This window comes from Oreochromis aureus, linkage group 3 (assembly GCF_013358895.1).
Source record: "Oreochromis aureus strain Israel breed Guangdong linkage group 3, ZZ_aureus, whole genome shotgun sequence".
Lineage (NCBI taxonomy): Eukaryota > Metazoa > Chordata > Actinopteri > Cichliformes > Cichlidae > Oreochromis > Oreochromis aureus.
Genome location: NC_052944.1, coordinates 62,125,356 through 62,149,305, shown reverse-complemented (window position 1 = coordinate 62,149,305; position 23,950 = coordinate 62,125,356). Strand labels below are relative to the sequence as shown.

The following is a 23,950-nucleotide window of genomic DNA, read 5'->3' as shown; positions in this document are numbered from 1 at the left end:
TAACTGTTTTCAATAAAAGGCGGCAAGCGGAGGCCAGAGTCGAGGTCGTCTGTGGTTGGATTCAGAGTGCTTTTCTGAGACACCGACCGGGGCCTTCCTTGCGCAAGACCGGTTAAAGATGTTCGTCTTGTTTCCTTGCTTGTCGTTAACGAGAATACGTTTCTAAAGCAGCGGGGCCTGTGGAAGCGCAGACCCAACATTTTTTTGGTCCTTCCGAGCCGGATCCCAACACATCGCGTCCACCGAGGAGGGGGAGACGAATCGCCGAAGTCTGCTAGCAGCCAGACATCTGGGACGCCTGATGAAAGCCCTGGTGCTTAATTTTGTCGCCAGGCCGGTGAGTTAGCGTCTGAACTCCCCTCGGGTTGGATGGCGATTGACGGGATCCAGAGACTCTTCCCGTGAACGAGAAGCAACACAACAGTAAGGCCTTATGCATCACTGTGACTGCGCATGTAGACTCGAATCCGGGGGAGCGCTGGTTGTGCGGGTGCGCGCAGACCTAAAACAATAGAGAGCAGCTACGTGACTGTGCGTTAAACGCGGGTCCGGGAGCGCGCTACCCGCGTGAGAGACAGACTTCTCTGCCATTTGGGGCGTTGGAGAGTGTCCGATGGTTGAATTCTCCACCATATGGGGCGTTTGAGAGCTTTCAACAAAGAGCGCTAGCTGTGCGTGCAGACGCAAGCGATAGCCTATTTTGTGTGTGAGTGAGTGCGGGCCAGACGTGGTCTGTGTGAGTGTGGCTGCTTGTTGTTTTGTATGCAGTCACTTCTAAACTGATGAGCAAGCTATACATTTTCAGAGCAGGAGCTGGCTAAGAAAGCATCAGAGGGAGAGAAACAGAGCTATGATAACTTGAGCATGCAGCTATCTGTGAGTTCAGTTTCTTCCTCACACCTCAGATGGGCAACAGCTTTTCTTGCATCCTGATTCATGTGTGTAAGGCGTTTATAGCATCAGCATCATGTTTTTTGTTTTGTCGAAAAGCCGGTGAATGTGTCTGACGTCACTGTGTGTGCGTTCCGGAGGAGTGTGAAAGTGTGTGTGAAGCGGTCTCGAACTGGGGCAGAGATGATTCTGCAGGTCACCTTCTGTCCTCGTGGACACAAAAGAAATAAAATAGTTGTGTTATTGAAAAAAAAAGCAATGATAATATGAAGTGTGTTTGGTGTTTCTCAGCCTGAAACAACTGCAATCCCACTTTCTGTTTTTAAGAAAGGAGAGTTCAAGAAACAGAGAGAGAGATGTGTGTTGTTTAAGCAGTGATGAGAATAATGACAATGTCTCAGTATGTCACTTTCAGGTGAAGAGCAGACCTGGATCAGTTTTCCATGTGCAGCAGTTAGAGGAAAATTATAGGTTAAACATCATTAGGAAACACTCAGGCCGAGTTTTTGGCTGAGTGGTGTTGACAGCTTAACTCCTATGCGTTCCTCATCCTGAGAAAGCAAGCTCCACGGAAGCTAACCTCTGCCTGAAGACAAGGAGTGCAGTTCCAGAAGCACAGGCATGAACATCAACAGTTGACAGCAGCCCAAGAGACTACAGCAGAGTCTTGAGCAGAGAGGTCCAGCAGCAAATGGATGGAGATGCGTTTCCAGCAAGCTGCAACTTCACTGTGTGTGAAGATGACTTTTGAGGAGACTGTCTGAGTGACATTTGCCACTTTTGGAGTGGAATGGCAAGATGAGACAGTGGGAAAACACAGGACAAAGCTGAAGAGAACTGTTTGCCATTGGACTGCAAAGTGGGAGAGGAGAACGGAGTGAGAGGAGCGGTGAGAACACAGAGGAAAGCATTGTTTAGTGTGGGAAATCAAAATTTGGGTTCCTGGGAAAAAGGAAACTGGCTGCTTTGGGGGGGGGATTGAGAAGGAGTCTGGACCACAAAATGAGAAAGGTACACAAAAACACACAAACAGAAAATGCATTAACCCTACTAACATGCATATTGTTGGGAAGTCAGTTTTACCCCGGTTCTTTTTTATTCCTCGGGCCTCCAGAGATGGCACCGGACCCAGTAGTCATTTTTACAAAATCTTTATTCATCTTTATTCATCTTCATTTAAGCATGCACTTCTAGAAGGGAAGACGAGGCCGGTGTCCCTCTGCAACAATCTTCCCCCCTTTGTTAGTCACAGCCAGCTTTATAGAGGCGACCCCATCATAAATCCCCCATGGTGTGCTGGAAACTCTGTATGTCTGTGTGTGTATGTGCACAAGCACGTGAGTGCCTGTGTGTGCGCGTACCCGCGTGTCTATGTGAGTGCACGTGAGTGAGTGTGCATGTGGATGTGTGAGTGTAACAGTTAAAACACTGTGGGTGTGTGTCTCTTCCTAGGGGCCATAAAAACCATCTCCGCTCCAGACCACAGTTATCAAATTATAATGTTGAGACCCCCACACAGGTATCCTCTGGGGAATTTCCACTCAGCATTAACTCCTCTTTGTCTTACTTTCACAGTTCAACTGGGGGAGGGTCTCCTAAGATCTATTCCTAAGTTCATGACACAGTCAGGCCCGTTATTTATATCCAGGGCAGTGTCAGTGTCTCTACCATAATTCTACATTCTATCTTAACACATTTCTAAACTCTAAAACAAACTAAACATTCCTACATGTCTAAACTCTAAAATAAGCTAAACATTTCTACAATATACATACAATGAAACTCATGAAGACCAGACAGCGTCTAAGCATACAATTCTGTTTGTCATCTTGTCCAAGTCACTAGTAAGATGAAAGTGATACATGGACTAGTGGACTGAATATTATAGGAGGACAGATGACTGCATCACAGAGGAGAAAACAGAATGCTGATGAGGGGTCTTGAATGAGTGAGCTGAGTGAGCTGATTGTTGAGTTTCTGGTGTGTGAAGAAGTTTTAACATGGCACACATTTGATTACATGAGAAGAAATTCATTGTGATAAGACAACAGGGTTATGTTGTGTGTTGTGTGGTGTATGTGCTGTGTGGCTGATGGATGAATGTTTGAGATTAATCTGGCTGATGATTTGTCTTTTGTTGCAAAGTTGAGCCTGCCAATTAGGTTTGGTATGATTTACCCTCCTGAGATGAAGAACACGTGTCATGACTTAACAAGGCCTTTCTTTTGTTTTTTCCTTTTTATTTTGTTACTTTCACAGTGCACTGGAAGTTTTGTTTAATATTCTCTGTCATTTAAGCAGATCGGAACAATTTGAATTGAAAGAGTTACATAGCATTGTCGGGAATGGTTGCAAAGTGAGTTTCTCCAAAATTAAAATGGGCTCGGGAGAAAGCCACTTATTGGGACAATCAGAAAGCGAGTCCCTGTCCAAAAGGATTCAGCAAGGTAATCCAGTCTAAATTCTTTTTCTTTTTGAAATGGCGTCATATTGCTGAGGGTAGAAACTTAATGCGACGAGAGATTCTACTATCAGCAATGAATGAATGAATAAATGAATGAATGAATAATAAAAAATGGGGAACTGACTGGACTGATAAAAGCTGACAAGACTTGACTGATTTAACACTACTATGCAAGGTTAACCCTTTAAAGCCGGTCGGAGCGGCACGCTCCGTTTTGCGTAACTATTTTTAAATCCCCGTAGAACCGGAACCACTTAAGCTAGCGCAATATTTTTTTTTGCATATGAAACCGGAGGAGTTGTACTTACATCTTATGCCATTAGCTTGTCCTAAGTCACGGTTTCCTTCCACATATAGCTTTGCAAAAATTGCATAAAAACCACTTGCAGCAACAAAAACATAATATTCCAGAAACACGCTTTGCCAATCCGACACTTCCTACATTGGAATAGACGTCAGCGCGAACTATCGCATGTCCACCATTACCTGCCCGAACCGGAAGTGACGTCATTTCGCAGAAAATGTGTTTTTCTGCCTTCGGGGCCTTATAAGCCTGTACTGGTCTTTTTAAAAGTCATGTTTGACTTCATGCTTTTCTCTGTAGTTTCTGGGATGCTTAGAACTCAAATTGCACTGCTGGAAATAGTTTATCATGCACATTCTTTATTTTTTGCAAATTTGCATTATAATATTTATTTCTGTTTTTCCTGCAGTATATAAAAATTGGTGTATCTCAAAAATACAACTATGAAGACACTCAAAATACATTTCCTCTTGTTGGAAACTTTTTTGTGCAACTTTTTGGTATTTACAGTTTTGCGGGATAAACCTAGACTAGATAGACTAGAAATATATGTAAAAAAAAAAAAAAACGATTTTCAATTTTATTGTAGTTTATTGCACTTTTTTGCAATTTATGTAGTTATTATGGACTTAATGCATATATATTATTAACATTTGGGATATAATGGTTGTATTGATGTATAGCAACTTGAAATGCTCCCAAAAATGGCACTACAGCATGTAAAAATATAAGGATAAGCTCTGGCGGACTTGGTACTATGGTAGGTCTTAAAGGGTTAAGCTCAACTGGGGAGAAGCGAGACAGAAGGTAAATGAAAAAAAGAAAGAGAACAAATCAACTGGTTCACCGAAGGTGATGGTAGCTCAAGGCTGCCCACCTGAGCCTAATTGGCCTGAGTTAAACCCAAATATTTATCCAATGAACCCCTGGACACATTATGATAGCTTGCAGAGTGCACCCATGACCAGCTGGGGAGGCAATGTGTGGCCCGGTAGAGGAAGGGCAAGAGGCCGTGGTGGCCCGGTGGGTGTGAGAGGCGCCCCGGGGTATGGAAGGGGTGTGCCTGGAGCGGGTCGTGTGCCTACAGGTGTCTGTTGGATGTGTTATCAGCCTGGGCACTTGGCGAAAGTGTCCACAGAAGCCACAAATAAAGCAGCATATGGCATATAGCCAGTGTTGGGAAGGTTACTTTTAAAATGTATTCCACTACAGAATACTGAATACATGCCCCAAAATGTATTCTGTAACGTATTCCGTTACGTTACTCAATGAGAGTAACGTATTCTGAATACTTTGGATTACTTAATATATTATCATGCTGTTTACAACTACGTGAATGTACTATTGCTGTGATTTATTACTGATACTGAAGGTCCGCGGCTTCGAACAGTAGTAAAGGGACCTCTGGCTAATACGGTGGGTTCCATGTCGGGCTGATAGCCGAAAACTAGCTTTACTTTGTTGTCTGGGTCAGCTTTGCTTGCGGGAGACAGAGAGAGGTGTGGAAAGGCTGCTCTATACGGAACTTATTTTTTCCGGAGGAAAACACGAACACAGTGTACAGTTGAGTCTTAATAGCTTACTTACAGCTGGGCTCGTCAGGCACTCTTCTTGGCTGCAGTGGTTATTATTATATTTACATGCTTCCAGCTCCCGTTTTTGCTCCGTGACAGCTCGGACTTCCTTTCTCTCCCTCCCTCGCTCACAGACACATAACGGGTACGGTAGTCCATTCTCTCTGCAGCACGGACTACACTGCCTATGAAGCTACATTCTTTAGAGCTATGCCTGTAGCATTCTGCCTATTAGCTTAGCACAACAACAACAACAACAAAAAGGCGCTCTCTCACCCAGGAAACACGCAGAGAGAGAGCGCGTCACCCTGTAACCATGGCAACCGTAACGCTGCCGCCTGGAACAACAGAACATAGCTGTCAAACAAACCCAAACAATCCTGACCCGCCACTAGGGATGGGTATCGTTTAGGTTTTATCCGATACCGGTGCCAAACCGGTACTTTTGAAACGGTGCCGGTGCTTAAACGGTGCTCAAACCGGTGCTTAAAGAATGGAGAACACAAAATTGGTCCAAAAACCTCTCATGTTTAGCTGTTTTTTTGTAAAAAGATAACAATGTTAGCCTTTTCTGCAGCTATAGGGCATATATGGTATCACTCTTGGCTGGAAGCAGTGCTTAAACAATGGAAAAAAACACAAACTTTGTCCAAAAACCTCTCATGTTTAGCTGTTTTCCACTTTTTCTTTGGTCATTTTAGCCTTTTTGGCCAGGGTGAAGGGAGTATCTGCCATCAAACAAGAAGACAGCCGCATGTAACTATGACGGTGTTTGCTAGTTCACCTTACATGCATTAATGTAATAATGTGGTTAGCGTACTCAACGTTAATTACACACGAACACCATTAAGCTACTCACGCAGAGGAGAACGGCTGCTGCTGCCATCATCATCCGTCATCATTTCTGCTACACTGACAGGGCTAGGGGCCAGGACTCTCCTCTTCGGGTTTTTGGGGGATGTTGCTAACTTCGGTGTACCGGGTCTGAGAACAGGCACCACACCCGCAGTAGATGTGCTCGGTGTGAGGTCTCGCAGCAAGCTATCAAACACGGCGCATTTCTCGGCTTTAAAAAAAAGCGCTATGCGTCGCCAGGTGTTTCATCAGATTTGAGATGTTACCTCCTTTGACAGTATCACAGTATCAGCTTAAAGCACTTGTTGCAGGCTGCTGAGTTTGCATCTTTTGCTGTGAAGTACAGCCAGACTTTTGATCGCTTCGCCTTGGGCATTTTTAATCTGTAGCTCTGCTCTAAAAGAACGTACGTACCTGGCCCCGCCTACTATCCTCGGAAACGTAAAATGATTGGCTAGAATTGGCTCAGGAAAAAAAAAAGCACCGAAATAAAGCACCGAAATGTGCGCTGCTTTTCGGTCTGGTTACTACCGTTTATGTCAGAACCGGTGCCATCATGGCACCGGACACCGGTACCCATCCCTACCCGCCACAATATGAAACAGGGAAGTACCGCAGTGTAATCCATTTATTTCAACAAAGTAACTGTATTCTGAATACCACCTTTTTAAACGGTAACTGTAACGGAATACAGTTACTCATATTTTGTATTCTGAATACGTAACGGCGGTACATGTATTCCGTTACTCCCCAACACTGCATATAGCATATAGCACCCCTCCTCCCGACCTGGGTGTGAGTGGAGCCCTCTGGTGGGCCACCACACATCTATGTTTTAAGGATGGCATCGAAAGTCAATGCATATTTTATCTAAACAATTTGAAATTTAGACGGTGAAACTACACAAACTAACAAACATGTTCGTAGGTGTCAGGCTTAACCCCAAGGAAAGAGTTCACAATCCCTTATCACCTCTATGCCTCTTCCCCCATCCTCAAAGACACACAAAAACACTTCATCTCCCCCATTTCTCGAGATACAGGGTGTGATAAAGTCTGAAACAGGCATCAAACCACTGTTGTTAAGACATTAAAGGCATTGCAGCACAGACCTGTGACCACGTGTTGGAAAGCCGTCAATTCGGCTTAACAAAATAAAAACTAACCCAACAAAATCTGCTTCAAAACACACACACACACACACACACACACACACACACACACACACACACACACTTTACCGTTTCAGGTCAACTGTCTACAAACAAAGTCTTTCTATAGTGTTAGGATAAAAAGATAAAGTAATGCCATGCTTGTATAAAAATTCACACTGAAATATCACTTTATCAAACAGATAAACCTAATTAAGATGTGCCCCCACTAGGAGACAGAGTGTTCGTGGTGCGGCCGGAGGATGGGCATCCACCCCCCTCCCCTAAAAGGTGTCAGTTATATTCTTCTTATGTGCAGAGAGGGAAACAACAGGTGCAGGATCATAAAAGGAGAGATAAATTCATATGTAAGACCTTAAAAGGAAAAAACAAGAATGTTAAATGAGGAAGGAGTTATTTTGACTGAAACGGAATTAATGTTGCACAAACGCAGAGTACTAAGAAATATGAAGAGCAGGGGCTCAATGAGGAACCTTAAAAAAGTATAAATGTAACAGTCTGAGGAAGTTCCCCTCGGATCTGCAGAAGGCTTCACGCTATGCACATCCCCCTTGTACATTGGTGAATAAAGAAGCTGTTGAATTGAGAAGTCTGTCTCAAGTCTCATGTTTTTTACCAGTTCACAATCCACAATACTTTAGCTTACTTTAGCACATCAGTCTGTCAGAATAACCCGACCCTCGTTTTCTTCTGATGAATCAGGTTTTTGGCTGAGGATGAAGTCCTGTGTGGTTATCTTTTTCTTCTTGGTGTCTCTGATTTCCTCTGACAAAGCTGCCCCTCCTCCCGGCATCAAAGTGCGAATCACTGAAAAAGGTAAGGATGTCTGTAAGAGCTGCACTAAAACACATTAAACCCTTATGTCTTCTAACCCTTTAAAGCCTGAACTGTCAAATAAATGACAGAAAAATTACATTTAAAAAAAATAAAAAAAATAAAAATAGAGTTTATCAAACATTTTAACATTTACAAAAAAATTAAATGTTATTTTGTATATATGAATTTTAATTTGTATCATATCTGTTACCTCTGGCATTAAAAATACAATTCATTACTAAATTTATTGCTAAAAAATGTATTGTGCAATTTTTTTTGGTTTCTGTGAGTTATACTGATAGACGTTTAAAAAACTCACAAAAACTCATATATCAGATGTGATACACTTGGCTTTAATGATCAACTATCTGTTAAAGTCTTGGTTTAATGAACACTTGTCCTAACGAGTAACCTCTAAACTGAACTGTGTTTAGAAAGAATAATAATTCCTACTTTAAACATGATACTTATGTAACACCAAAGCCTAATTTCAACACACATTTATATACCATATTCTCCGCACTATAAGGCGCACTTAAAATCCTTTAGTTTTCTCTAAAATCGACAGTGCGCCTTATAATCCGGTGCGCCTCATGTATCGATGGTTGTGCTTACTGACCTCAAACCGATTTTATATGGTACATGGCACTCAAAAATCGGTCAAAATCTGCGACTTTGGTAAGCTACGAAGCAGCACTGCTTGATGGATTGTTGGAGCATTACGGCTACTGTAGTCAGGAGCCTTGTGCAGTAATCTGGGTCCAAAACTCTGTCCGCATCATCTTTAATAAAATCATCAGTGTTGCTGCTTTACCAGGTGCAACAATTAAGTTTAACCCTTTAAAACCGGTCGGAGCGGGCACGCTCCGTTTTGCGTAACTATTTTTAAATCCCTGTAGAACTGGAACCACGTAAGCTAGCGCAATAATTTTTTTTTGCATATGAAACCAGAGGAGTAGTACTTACATGTTATGCCTTTAGCTTGTCCTAGGTCACGGTTTCCTTCCACATATAGCTTTGCAAAAATGGCATAAAAAGCACTTGCAGCAACAAAAACATAATATTCCAGAAACAGGCTTTGTCGATCCGATCAGCTGTTCGTAACACTTCCTACGTTGGAATAGACATCAGCGCGAACTATGGTATGTCTGCCATTACCTGGTCGAAACAGGAAGTGACGTCATTTTCGCGGAAAATGTAGTTTTTTCCCTTCAGGGCCTTATAAGCCTATACTGGTGTTTTTAAAAGTCATGTTTGACTCTATGCTTTTCTCTATAGTTTCTGGGATGCTTAGAACTCAAAATGCACTGCTGGAAATAGTTTACTTTGATGCACATGCTGTTTTTTTATGATGTTATAATATTTATTTTCGTTTTTCCTGCAGTATATAAAAATTGGTGTATCTCAAAAATAAAACTATGAAGACACTCAAAATACATTTCCTGTGGTGGGAAACTATTTTGTGCAACTTTTTTGTATTTGCAGTTTTAAGGGATAAACCTCTTAAATTTCTCTAACTAGAAATATATGTAAAAACAAAACAAAACAAAAAAAACGATTTTCAAGTTTTTTGTGGTTTATTGCACTTTTTTGCAATATATGTAGTTACTATGGACCGAAAATAAATATTATAATGCAAATTTGCAAAAAAACAGCATGTGCATCAAAATAAACTTTTTCCAGCAGTGCAATTTGAGTTCTAAGCATGCCAGAAACTATACAGAAAAGCATAAAGTCAAACATGACTTTTAAAAACACCAGTATAGGCGATAGTTCGCACTCACGTCTGTTCCAACACAGGAAGTGTTGTGAACAGCTAATAGGCAGAGCCTGTTTCTGGAATATTATGTTTTTGTTGCTGCAAATGCTTTTTACAAAATTTTTGCAAGGCCATATGTGGAAGGAAACTGTGACTTAGGACAAGCTGATGGCATCAAATGTAAGTACAACTCCTCCGGTTTCATATGCAAAACAAATTATTGCTTATGTGGTTGCAGTTCTACAAGGATTTAAAAATAGTTACGCAAAACGGAGCATGCCTACGTCGACCGGTCTTAAAGGGTTATTCACTCCACATAAAATGTAAAAAAGAAATTATAAAATACAAAAAACAATTATTTACATTCCAACTTTTAACTATTAAAATTTTCAGCTTTTTCCTTTTAAACAAATTTAAAGTGAAACAACACAAAACACTGCAAACCAGAACACAATAAAATATAAATTAAAATATGCAAAACAAAAAGAAGATGCACATTCTCTGTCATATAGGCCTAGGATGATTTTTTGGAGTGTTTTCCTGCTTGGAATTGCATACAAAGGATTCACTGCATGAATAGACTTCCTGAATCCTTTATCTTCCACAACTGAAAATAGTTGTGGATGATACAGGGAGTTGTGGATGATTACTATACCTTTCTAATGTGATGATGTTGTCTCTTGTTGTTGCCCCTAGCTCTCTTTCTCTCTCTCTCTTCCTCCCACTCTGTTCCTGTGCTACTGGGAGTATAATTGCCCCGCCCCACTCTGTTCAGCACAAACACAAGGCTCACATGCGGCGTGAAGCAAAAAAAACTTGTGAGAGAGAGAGGGTGAGAGAAAGAAAAACAACAAAAAAAAAACACGGCTCCCAATAAGGAGGCGGCTCCCTTCGTTCACTTCAAAGAGTCAACTCTAAGAGCCGTTTTGTTCGCAACCCACACATCACTAATAAATGAAGACAGAAAACTAAACAGCGACGTTTGTAGGGTTACTGAAGTTGGACTAGCTGGTATATAAAGATATGCTATGCAATCGCTAGCGACACAGCTATGTTAGCATAATATTAGCACAGTGAAGCTGGAGGATGAGCGCTAACTTTTTCCCACTCGATAAAACTTAATGTGAGGGTTTCTGTTGGTTAGGGACAAATGCAGTTGCTTGGCAGGATGCTGTAAACATCCAAACTTCAGTCAGGAGAACAACTGAGATAATCCATCCACAATACAAGGTTAGTTAATAATATACTGCAACAACATGCTGCAAGTGTATTCAACATTAATGAATCAATGGTAAAGAAGTGGAGGAAGCAAGAAGAATGACTTGAGTAAAGTTTGACGTATCTGACTGTTTTGTTTCGCTTAATGCGACTTATATATGAAAACAGACCCGTTCATCAACAGTGCGCCTTATAAAATACAGTAGTGCTTTCTCTATACCTAAGTAGTTTTATCTAACATTGGATGGATGGTTCAGTATCTTAATCAAGGATACTTCGGCTTATGGATAGGGGGAGCTAGGGATAGAGCCACCATGTTTAGCACTTTAATTTATGGTGTTAGATTCATCAGGTTCTGGCCCTTCAACTTTTGGTAGGTTTCCTTTATAATTTCTGCATCATAATTTTTTAACACGTAGAAAAGACATTCTATTTTACTGTGTTGTCTTTGCAGTATCCCCAGCATATGTTGTTGTACATGTACTGTGTTTTGCAGTGAAGGATCTTGGTCTGATGTACTTAAAGGGGCTGGTTAACAAGCAGTTCCCCATAGAAAAAAGATTTTTGCCAATCAAAAGGTAAAAATAAGTTACAGTTTTTATGGTTCATGTTTATTTTTGTTTGCTCATTTTAATTTGAAAATGTAAATGTGTTTTTTATGGTTTTACATGTTAAGTATTTTACAGTACAATATATTTTTATCCTCCTCACAGCGTGACTCTTACTAAACTACAAGCTGATCCTGCCCAGGTGGATTTTAGATTTCAGGAGAAAATTGGTCTCCAGTTTAAAATCAAGGACCTGAAATTTTCTCTAGAACTTCAGCGAGAACTAAATGTGCCTTTCACTCAGGTCAAGTATGTACAACAACAACATTATAAATGGTCTCAAACCTCTTTATGGCTAATGTGTGCAAACAATGTAGAGCAAATCACAATCAATCACACTGCCTGCAGAAAAGCTTCAGCATTGTTAATGCTCAAGAAAATTATGGTCTTTGAAAGTCTCTAAATATGACAACAAAAAACAAACCACAACAATCAAGTGATCTACAGTGTCTTTAATGTTTGCCCATTCAAACTGTGCAGACCCCCCCCCCCCCCAAACAAAAATAAAATAAAATAAACTAAACTAAACAAAAAACAGCACTTTCTTTGTCTTTTCCTATGCAGCATTATCAAAGGCACGACAACCTTAACTGGAGAAGGCGTGACTGCCACAATCATAGTGAGAATGAACAAAAACCTTCAAGGACACCTGAATGTTGAGATACCAAGAGATAACTGCAAAATCAATGCCGATACCATCAGAACAACGTCCACTGGCTTTACGGGGTAAGAGCAGGGCTTCCTGCTTCTATCCAACTCTAACTGGACAATCATTTCAAAATTGACTTGTTTTATTTGTTCAGAATACTGAACTGGGAAGGAGGCTCATTGTCTCATAGACCTTTATGCAATCAGACCAGAGTAGTCGCCCCCTGCTGTACATTAGAGAAAATTCAGGTTTAAGATACTTTTCAGTACTGGAAGACACATGCACAGTGACAGCCCCACACCATCCAGCCGTTGCAGCTGGGGCTGAGTGGAATTTTAGCTATGTAACCAGTAAACTGTTATCTCAGAAATGTATAGTTGGCCACCGGCTGAGTTCATCTTTTTAATTAGTTCAGAGTAGTAATGGTCCTGCTGGAGCATCCACAGAGCCAAAATGGAATTTCAGCTATTTGTCCAACATAAAGATGTCTTAGGATCAGTTTCTCCACTTCATCCTCAGAGAAACATGAACCATCAGCTGGTAGATCAACAGTCTGTCACACCAGTCCTGCTGAATGATAGGATTTCTGAATTTTGTTTGTTTTTTTAGGCCTGCTTGGGACTTCCTCAGACCATTGTACCAGTATCTCTTCAACAATCAGGTCAGTTTCAACTGAAACACAGCTGAAGCCAGTCTGAATGATGACTGACGCCATATACCAAGAACAGAATAAATTAATGCGGCAAAAGCAAACACCACGTTAAGAGAAGTAATCTACTGAACAAAGTAATGCAGCATAAGCACAGATTTTATTTTGTGTCTTCAGACAAAATTTTTCATAACTTCAATTAAATTAGAATTTCTTTATATAGCACCAAATCACAAAAACAGACACCTCAACATGCTTGGTATTGTAAGGTAAACGTTCTACAACAATACAAAGGAAACCCCAACAATCAGATGACCCAAAAGTACTAAATAAAGTGCCAACAGATTTGATACTTTGTTCACAATTGTGAAACAAATAATTTACTCACTTAAACAGCAACTGTCATTTTATGTCAAAAAGCTTGGGTTCTCACACAGCACTTCTCTAATCAAGCACTTAAAGTGCTCTGTACAACGTGCTTCATTCACCCATATTCATGTTTTTTTTAATTCTTTTATGGTATTAATCTGCCTTTTGCAGATCGTATGACATCTGTGTGGCTCAGAAGTGTTTGTGTGTCTGCAGATCTGTCCTGCTCTTCAGCCTATGATAAATAATAAGCTGAAGGACTTGCCCATGATGAGGACAGTCTATGAAGACCACCAATTAGACTTGGACTACTCCTTGACCAGTGATATTGCAGTGACATCGAGGAGCCTTGATATATCTTTCAAGGTAATAAAGAAAAAAAACCCACTGAATTATCCTGACCCTGAATATAACCTTACAAACATTACCGCCTGGTTAAAGGTCAGAGCTGTTTGTTGTGTTTTCTTGATGCCAGCTGTTGTCCCTGCTGAACAACATTAGCATCTGGGTTAATAGTAATCTGATCTAATGAAATCATGTTTTTACCATGAAATACACACCAGTGCATGCATTGAGATTCTTGGGCATGTCTCTTTCATGATTTTATGACTTGGAGGTTTTATTTTACTGCCCTTGTTGCTATTTCTACTCCGTAAATAAAATCATAATTCTGTGTGTGCTTCAGGGCTTAATGTCTGTACACGGGCAGGCTGTGGACACTGATTCAATAAGGCCAGGCAAAGAACCAGTTTTCACAGAGACTAACAAGATGGTCTATGTGGGCATCTCTGAGTTCTTCTTCAATGGGGCCGCCATGGCAATCTACAAATCAGGACCATTTAAATTTAACGTTCCAGAGGTGAGAAAAGCTAATGAACACCTGGTAGAACCTTTCTGTTCCCTGACATTTTTCTAGACCAGCGGCATGTAATGAGTTTTACAGACAGACATTTCAGTGAGCTGCTCTCACTGAAAGAAAACACCAGATCTTCCATCATTGCTTAACACAATAAAGAAATAAATTGGACCAGACTAAAGGATAGCATTTCAAAATTCAGTGCCACTCCTGCATCTTACTGCTGCATTCCTTCCTAGCTGAAGAACTCTCATTATTGCTTCTATGGTGATCATCAAAGCAGACTGTATTGGCAAAAGTATTTGCTTATCTGCCTTCACATGCATATGAATTTAAGTGTGTGGTTTTAAGGTCAGACGTTGTATAAGAAGGCCTGGCTCGCAGTCTCCACTCCAATTCATCCCAAAGTTGTTCTGTCAGGTTGAGGTCAGGACTCTGTGCAGGCAAGTCAGGTTTTTCCACAACAAACTTTCTCATCCATGTCTTTATGGACCTCGCTTTTTGCACTAGTGCATAACCATGTTGGAACAGGAAGGGGCCGTTGTTCAACTATTCCTACAAAGTTGGGAGCATGAAATTGTCCAAAATGTCTTGCTATGCTTAAGTATTAAGAGTTCCTTTCACTGGAACTCAGGGGCTAAGCCCAACCCCCCAAAAAACAACCCCACACCATAACCCTCCTTCCACCAAACTTTACATTTGGCACAATGCACTCAGACAAGTGCCATTGTCATGGCAACCACCAAACCCCAGGTTGTAAGATGAAGAAGCATAATTAAAATAACAATCTAACACGCTCTCCACTAACTCAACTTAGGCAGTTATCCCATATACTCCAGGGAACAGAAGCCCAGGGAAGGTCTGCACACAAGAAGAAGGATGATGATGATGATGATGAAGGAAAACAGACTAGGCACATTGGCTGTGTCCCAATTCAGGGTATGCACGCTTGAAGTACGCACACTACGCGTACTACGTACTACAAGTACGGGAAGTGCGGAAGTGAGAGGCTTGTGAAATGGGACGGTCTAGCCTTTGTCGTGCTGTTCAGGTTGCCTAGCAACCATGATACTAACCGCGAGAAATGTTTTATACAGCTTTGTGTGACAGAAATGAAGGAGAAAAAATGTTTTGTTGGTCATTCATTTTTGTCATGACATCACTTTGATTAGTTGAGACCACAGGACTGTAAAACATGATAGTTGGGCTTCATTTCTGTACTGAACAGTCATTTCAAGATTAGTTAGTAAATAATAATTAGCTAATGTTATTCATGAGACTAAAGTCATCTCACTGTGGTAATGTTAATATAATATGGACAATATTATATGTATTGTCAGATATATATATATATGTATGTGTATATATATATGAGCTTGAACTCTGGGTCAAAGATGCAAGTAGCAGTTATTTATATTTCCTATCACCTTAAATCTTCACTCAAAGACAAGTATCTCTGACAGTGTATATACAGATGTATTATATATAAGAGACAAACATTGTTCTTTCAATATGTTGGCATTACTAAATTTGGCTCAATGCTTATATATATATATATATATATATATATATATATATATATATATATATATATATATATATGTGTAAAAAAAGAAAATGTACGAGCTGTGATAACCGTTTCTGATAGAATGAAGATCAGACTGATATATGAAATATTCCTTTATTGGGTGAGAAAATCAGAGCATGTCATAACTGCTTTAAGTCATACAGAATAGATATCAGAGCCTTAAACAGGCTGACTTCTGCTAAATGGGTCAAACTGGGCAGAAAGTGTACAAACACATAACATCCTTATAGAATATGATGTAACACTATAGATCAACTTACCTCAGAATATATAAAGCATATAAACAATTACAGCAATATGATGCAACAAACACAGCAGTGCTACTAATCCAAAATACTCAAAGCTTCATAGAACTGAAACAAACATTTATTTTTAGCTCCGTTCTGCTGCTGATACATACTTTAGGTTTCTGAACATTAAACTTGTTTCTGCCTTTCATAGTGTGTAACTTGAAGGCCCTGAGTACTTTCTCCCACACTGAAAACACTGGGATGATAAAATTATTTGAACATTACCTAATAAGACTGATTCAGGACAGACAATTAGTTATTTTAAACTTTCCTAGCAGTCCTTCACAAACAGGGAACAGTCTGTCTATTCTCTCCATCTGTCAGCTGCTGCTGGCTCTTCCTCCTCCTCTTCCTCACACACTGCTGAGTTTGTCCTGGTGGATCATCAGGGTGCAAAGCCTCACAGATGATGTGCAGCAGTGGGTCCCTCAGTCTGTCCTCACTCTGGACACTTGCAGTTGTCACACATGGAAATCAAATGTGTGATAAGCTGCAGGATTCAAACACAAGTGTAACTTATAAATACATGTTCATACTTTTATTCCACAATCAGAGAGAAAGAAACAGAGAGAGAGTGCAGGACAGACAGACAGGTGACAGTCTCAGGTGTATACACTGCTACAAAACAGCACAAGAGAAGGAGGATTTAGTGTTTGTGTTATTACGAGTGCTAAACAAGAAGAGTTCCCAGATGGTCCAGTGGACACATGTGTGACTCCTGTGATTAAAGCATCTTTCTCTCAGCTTAACGAGTGAACCGTCAGCTCGTTCAAACACACGTTAAAGTCCGTTTGGCTCGACACCACCGAACAGAGGCAGCAATATAACATAGCTAACATTAACAGTGCAGTGAATCCTGCTTGTGCCGTGATATTCAGGACTGCAAACCGAGCAGCATCACTGACTTTCAGCTTGTTGTGTTTGTGGATATATGACTGACTTTAATTATCCATAAAATCATCACATTCTCTGTAAGATTAAGGTCAACTATATATATATATTTATAAGTAGAGGCTTTAAAACCAAGTTACCGCTGAAAGTACAAACATCGCTAATGTCACATAACTTTGCCGACATGTGGCCAACAGTAATGTTTTAATGTTCTTAAACATTCGCACATAAATAAGTGACATCATATTCAGTACTTACTTTTGACAGTTCACTCTTCAGCCCCTCCCTTCTGCCGTATTTTGCGGCAAAATTATCCACACCCACCGCGGCGCTATGGATTGTGGGATATATAGAGCCACTGAAGCGTGCACGGACCACGCTTGATATTTGGGGAAATCGACGGCGCATTTGGAGTATGCATTTGAAGTGCACTTTGAATTGGGACAGCCGTCGTCGCGTGGCGGTGACGTAATCGCACTTGAAATGCGTACTTCAAGCGTGCAGACTGAGGGGTCTGACAAAATGCTTTTGCCATTATGTAATCTGTAACTTCCACATAGTATGCTGATCAGGGTAATTTTCAATGATCAAACTATAATAGAGACGAGCAAACATATTAGCAGATCGGAGAAGGAAAACCTGTGTTATGAAAATGATTTTAATCTTTTATACATGATTGCATTTGAGCTTATTAAAGAGCTGTGGCTCCTGGTCAAGTGAAGGTCAGAAACTCTTGGCGGGCGTTAATGATCAGCCAATACAAGGTGAGAAGAACGGGAGCTGTGAAAGGAATTGCAACACATGCTTACATGACAGATGTATCTAGTTATTTTTATTATCCTTTATTCCTTACATCCTTTTTGAGTTAAGTTTGAAGTTCTGAGTTTTAAGATTGAAACAGTCTCATAATGTTTTGAATAGTACCGTGTTAGGGTGACATTTAGGCCAAAAGTCACTCATAGTTTAGCTGGGTAGGAGCTCAGGCCTTATGTCTGGCTATGACAGAGGTGTGAGGTGAAGCTGGGGTGCAGGAGAGGTCATGACACAGACATAGCCTACACACTCACACACACACACGTACACACCATAGTAGATTGACTTGAGTAGGTGAAAAGTCAAGACGTATTTTTGCTGCAAGTGCAAGTTCTGCCGGCATATTGTCAGAGGCTCACAGGAAGTGCACCTGATGTTCTAAGAGATAAGAATGTGTGCATGGGGCGACACCGGGATGGAGATGAGACGTAATGTTCTTAAACTATGGTAAAAGGTAACGGAACATTTTGTGGTTTGGGCTGACGTAAGCTGTACTATTGTCTGTTTTGCAAAAGAGGGGGGGCTTTGTTGTCCAACCCCTATAAAACCTTTGTCTAATTGTTGTAAGTTAGTTCAATTGCTGACTTTGCCCAGCTTGAACTCCGCGCCTGTAATCAATAAATCTTCGCTTTGATCACATCCTCTGGACCAGAGTTGTTATTTTGCTTGTGAGCCCTCCGTACTCCTTTTCTCCAATTTTTGAACCTTAACATTTGGGGGCTCGTTCCGGTGGTTGGAGAAGGAGAGAGACCTGAGGAGGTGCTGGACAGGGTCCGAGGTGGTCGGGCGGACAGACGGTAATCAGTGGTCTGAAGTGAGAGACAAGCCGGCTTAAATAAAGGTAAGGCACATACCTGTTGGATTTTCCAAAATGTGCTAAATTGGATATGTCAAATTAAAGTCTACTCACTGAAAATTACTGGTGAATGTCTGTTTTGAGTTTGCTGAAATTTTTATGAGGTTTACTGGTTGAAGTAATGATAATGAAGTATAAGTGACAGTACTGAGTAATGAGAATGAAAGAATGAAAAGAGAATCAAAGCAGTTGGACTGCTAAGTGAAGCTTAGAGTGATAGGGAATTTGGTCATTTTGTGGGTTGGAGCCCAATTGGTTATGCAACCTTTAAGAAGTTTCTCGGAGGTGACGCTCCCTGCTGGATAGAGAAATTTATCCTTCACCTAGCGGCGACTAGGGATAGTTTCGGGCAACATTCGAAGAGAACTGGGGAACCTCCAAAACTGTTGAGGGTTGTCCTTAATCTTAATCCTGTTTTGGGTTTAGATTGTTGTTTCAAATTACTCTAAATTATCTTAGGACGGGAGCGGGGCTCCTAGGACTGCATCAAGTTCAGGGGTGGGAACCCCCTCCCTTTTCCAGACGTGGGAAAGGGTCCTCCGGCGTGAGGGTATCCCAGGTGGCCACTGCCAATGACTTGGGACCATTGGTTTAAAATAGCCCCTGGTAGTTGACCAGGTTGTCGTCGGGGACGGCATTGTGCAGTTTTTGGTCAGTAGAAACCCGGTTTCGGGCGTGTAACTTTAACTTAAAACTTCGGGGAAGCCTGGGATGTGTAATGCCCAAAAATAGAGCTTCAGGCAGAGTCTGGGTTGGTTCACGCTTTTAAATTCTGTTAGGGCACTAGCAATCGGGCCACCGTCGGGGACGGGACAATGGCTAAATTGGTCGCAAAAAACTCAGGGAGTTTTCCGCAGGGCGGTTATTATTAAATTTGTCGAAATTCGGTAGGTGTTTTAAAGGCCTAAAAATCTGTGCAGTGTAAATATAAAGACGTCTTGTGTAATATAAAATATGAGATCTATGTGGGAGATATTTTTGCTGCAAGTGCAAGTTCTGCCGGCATATTGTCAGAGGCTCACAGGAAGTGCACCTGATGTTCTAAGAGATAAGAATGTGTGCATGGGGTGACACCGGGATGGAGATGAGACGTAATGTTCTTAAACTATGGTAAAAGGTAACGGAACATTTTGTGGTTTGGGCTGACGTAAGCTGTACTATTGTCTGTTTTGCAAAAGAGGGGGGGCTTTGTTGTCCAACCCCTATAAAACCTTTGTCTAATTGTTGTAAGTTAGTTCAATTGCTGACTTTGCCCAGCTTGAACTCCGCGCGTGTAATCAATAAATCTTCGCTTTGATCACATCCTCTGGACCAGAGTTGTTATTTTGCTTGTGAGCCCTCCGTACTCCTTTTCTCCAATTTTTGAACCTTAACAAGACCCTGAATTGGGACACAGCCAGAGACTAAATACACATAAGGGATGATCAAGGGAAGTGGAAACACATGAGGGGGAACAGCTGATACACATGAACCTAATGACAGGACAGGGAAAGTGAAACTACATGCACTGACATTAGACACAGACTTTCAAAGTAAAACAGGAAACATGGGGATTAGACGTGACCTGAACTGAACATAACCACACAGACATGACGCATGACAGGTAGACGCACGGACCAGGGAGACTGAGTACAGGAGATGACGTAAACAACTAAGAAACAAAGGACTAAACAGCAACCTCAGAATTAACTAGATGAACTAAACTAGGGCAGAAATGAATACCAAAATATATAAAAACTCAAACACTGGGTCACAGACCCAGCCCATGACACAATCATTTAAGAGGGTTTAAAGAGTTGGATGTGATATAAGTAAACACCAGGGGGTGGCAGTAATGCAACGTTTATGGATGCAAGCTGCTGTTAAAATGGAAGAAGGAGAAGAAGGGTCCCGCCCATAGACAGACACACATGCAGAAGAGAGCGCAATAGGGAGAAAAACAAAACTTGGAACAGGGGACCATGACAGACAATATCACATTCTCATTGTGGAGGATTTCTTTTTCTTTTTTGTTAGTCAAAGTAGTAATACAATGCAAATATGTTAACAAAGGTCCAAACTCTCTTCTCATCACCTGTCTTCTTCTCTACAGATGGAAGGCGCCAAGAAAGCTGGCCAGAACATTGTGGGAATTAAACCGGTAGCAAACTCTACAAAGAGTTTATGTTAGAGAGTCAAATAAGCTTCACCTTAAACTTCATTCATCATCAAACATCATTACATGAGAATAAACTGTTAACAAGGCTTTTTTAATAATATTCATAGGGTCCATGGACAGCGGAGCTGACTGAGGCTCCAATCATTGAAATCAGTAAGGCTGGACTCTCTGCCACTGTGAATTTCAAAGCACAAAATGAAGCTCACCAAAAAAGTTTTCTTAAGGTATGCACATGTGCAGATGCAGTTTTAACAAATGAGCAAACTCTGTGCTGGTATTTACTCCACATCAGACTTTATTTGCAAGTTTACTGTAAGAGCTGGGTACAATAAAGTATGTATGTTAGCTATTCTTGACACAACTTTATCACTCACTGCAGCCCGATGTTACTGCACATTATATTAAGAAAAAGACGTACTTTCAGCGTACGTGTTGTGTAATGAGAACACACATAAATCACAAACTAATTGATAGGCTGCCTGAGAAATGGACTTCAAGCTTTCTTCAGTTTGACTCTGTGACATGTTTATGAACATCCATGATGTTCTGCAGAATAGAGCAGCTCAAAGAGAGTTCAGATGCTTTTATTGTGAAATTTTGGCTAAATGTAAAAAATATAGAAAATAAAAAACTCACAACTGTAACAGCTGACTGTGGGAGTCTTTCTGTTGTGAATATCTATATGGACACTCCTGTCTGAGCTGTGTGAAACTACCAGAATTTGAATGCAAGATACATGGAAGTGACTAACCACATATGTAGAAATTATCAAACTTTCTTTCCTGTAGATCTGCAAAGTTAAGATGAATGTCGACTTCAAAGAACGGCTCCTCATTACGAACATTCAAAAACTAAAGTAAGTAAGAACAAAAATTCCCACTGATATGCTGTGTAGTACACTCTGTGTATAGATTAGCACTCTAGTATTGTATATTGTGAGAATTTGCAACTTTTTCAGATGTAAGGACGAAACTGGAAAGTTCATAGAAAAATTTAAGGTAAGAAGACAGTGCTCTAATAGATTTACATCCATTTCTCTATACCAGCAGATTTTTATGATAATAATAATAATACTAACAATAATAATAATAACAAGTGTGTGTCTCTATTTGTGCAGACTGGTGTTGTTAATGTCCTTCTTAAAGTCATAACCAGTAAGCACTACCATACAGAATGACACAACCTCACCTGACTCTCATGATATTTTATTACACTTTGAACTGGATTATAATCTATGTGTATGTGTGTGTGTTTAGAGTGGCTTGTTAAAGAAATACCCATCCCTCTTCCTGCTGAGCTGAGCATTATTGATGCAAAGACCCAGTATGAGGAAGTGAGTGACCTCGATTTCCTTCTGTCTGAACACGAATGTGCTAAACATTCAACAGTCCTCTACACCACACTGATAATTTTTAAAACTATCACAGTAAAAACATGCCGAGTCATCATTTCTTCATCTGCTGTTCCATGATGAATATCAGTTTCATAAACTATGATCTTGATCCATGCTCAATCATCTAGGTCAGGAAATCCCAGAAAAACTTGATTCTGTTCATCTGGACAAAATCTGAAAAAATCTGAAAATTCAACATCCAGGAATTTCTGGGATTAATGAATAAGCTGCTGCCACTCAGTCACATGTACCCTGTTTCTACCTAATACTACCTGTTACTGCCTTTTATTGCAGGGCTATCTGGTGGTGGGAGGAGGCCTGAACTTTATCCCTCTGCAGAGCAGCAGCAATGCTGGCGGATAAGCAACAAAGGCTGAAATATGGAGTTTTCCTCTGAATGTCTGGTTCTTTATGCTAAATATAAAATATATGTTTGAATAGCTTAGAAAGTTAAATCTATCAGATGAAAATACTGGATATACTGAATGTACTGCATATACTGCCTGTTTCTATGGGGGTTTTTTTCTTCAATAAAAGCTTCAGCATCAGAGCAAAGAGAAAGTACTTCACCAACCTGTTCATGTCTCTAATCTGTGTTTTACATTAAGTCTGTCTAATCATGATACAGTATACATATGTAGCGAAACACACAACACAGAAACACACAACACATCCTACTGATCCTGAGGACCATGACATGTAGTCAGTTATAGCCACTCACCTTTGATTACTGAATTGCATTCACTTCATCAATGAATTAGATTGAGCATTTGTCCTAGATTAACACTGTAGGGCAGGGGTCTCAAACTCAAATGAGCCGCGGGCCACTTCTGGCACCGTCATCTCATTGGAGGGACACTTTAGTGTTCAAGTAATACAAAAAAACAAACGAGAAAACGCCAACTAATATTTCCTGTAATGTAGTGTTTTGTTTGTTTTATTTAATTTCAAATATTGTATAACAAGAAAAAACTGCAAACATGAACACAATTTTTAACTACCTGAAGCCTTTCATTGAACTACCAAATAAACAAATTGGTCACTCTTTCTGGTCAGACACGTGGCAGCACTTTTGCTATAATTTTGTTTGTATTTAACAAAATAAAAATGCAGACATAAGCATACACTTTAGTTTTTGACTGCAAGTGAAAATTGTTTTCTTTCCAAATAAATGTCTCACTGAACTAACACAGCCAATCCCTCAACATGTTTGTACTCTCTTGTTACCTCGGCCAGGTCCGCGGCTCCGAACCGTAGTAAAGGGACCTCTGGCTAACATGTCGGGTTCCGTGTCGGGCTGGTAGCCGAAACTAGCTTTACTGTCTGGGTCAACTTTGCTAGCAAGAGACAGAGAGAGGCATTGAAAGGCTGCTCAACAGAACTTTATTGTGTTGGAGAAAAACACTAACACAGTGTACAGTCGAGTATTTACAGCTTACTTACAACTGGGCTCGTCAGGCACGCTTTTTGGCTGCAGTGGTTATTTTTATATTTACATGTTCCCAGCTCCCGTTTCTGCTCGGTAGCAGCTCCTGGCGCTCACACACCTACAGCGGGAGGGGCAGTCCCACACGGTCTCCCTGCAGCAACAACACCGCCCATGGGGCTACAGTCTTAAAGGACCATGCCTGTAACACTCTGGTCATATTGCCTTTATATTAAATAATTTTTCGAATAATAATTTTTAAAAATATTTCTTCATATCAATATCAAGTAGAGGTGACGTGGGCCGCAAATGGCCCGCGGGCCACGAGTTTGAGACCCCTGCTGTAGGGTCT

General features: G+C 40.7%; 1 protein-coding gene across 1 annotated transcript; it reads left to right on the top strand.

The window, feature by feature from the left end:
• The first annotated feature begins 7,794 nt into the window (after positions 1–7,794).
• On the top strand, positions 7,795–22,717 carry LOC116325650 (phospholipid transfer protein-like). The gene is made up of 15 exons (XM_031746608.2): positions 7,795–7,820; positions 7,962–8,075; positions 11,549–11,630; positions 11,766–11,909; positions 12,225–12,386; positions 12,919–12,970; positions 13,544–13,693; positions 14,013–14,186; positions 20,714–20,761; positions 20,887–21,003; positions 21,568–21,635; positions 21,738–21,777; positions 21,897–21,933; positions 22,036–22,112; positions 22,467–22,717. Exons 2-15 carry the CDS (start codon positions 7,976–7,978, stop codon positions 22,533–22,535), a joined length of 1,320 nt encoding a protein of 439 aa, XP_031602468.2. The 5' UTR covers positions 7,795–7,820; positions 7,962–7,975; the 3' UTR covers positions 22,536–22,717.
• The last annotated feature ends 1,233 nt before the right edge of the window (positions 22,718–23,950 follow it).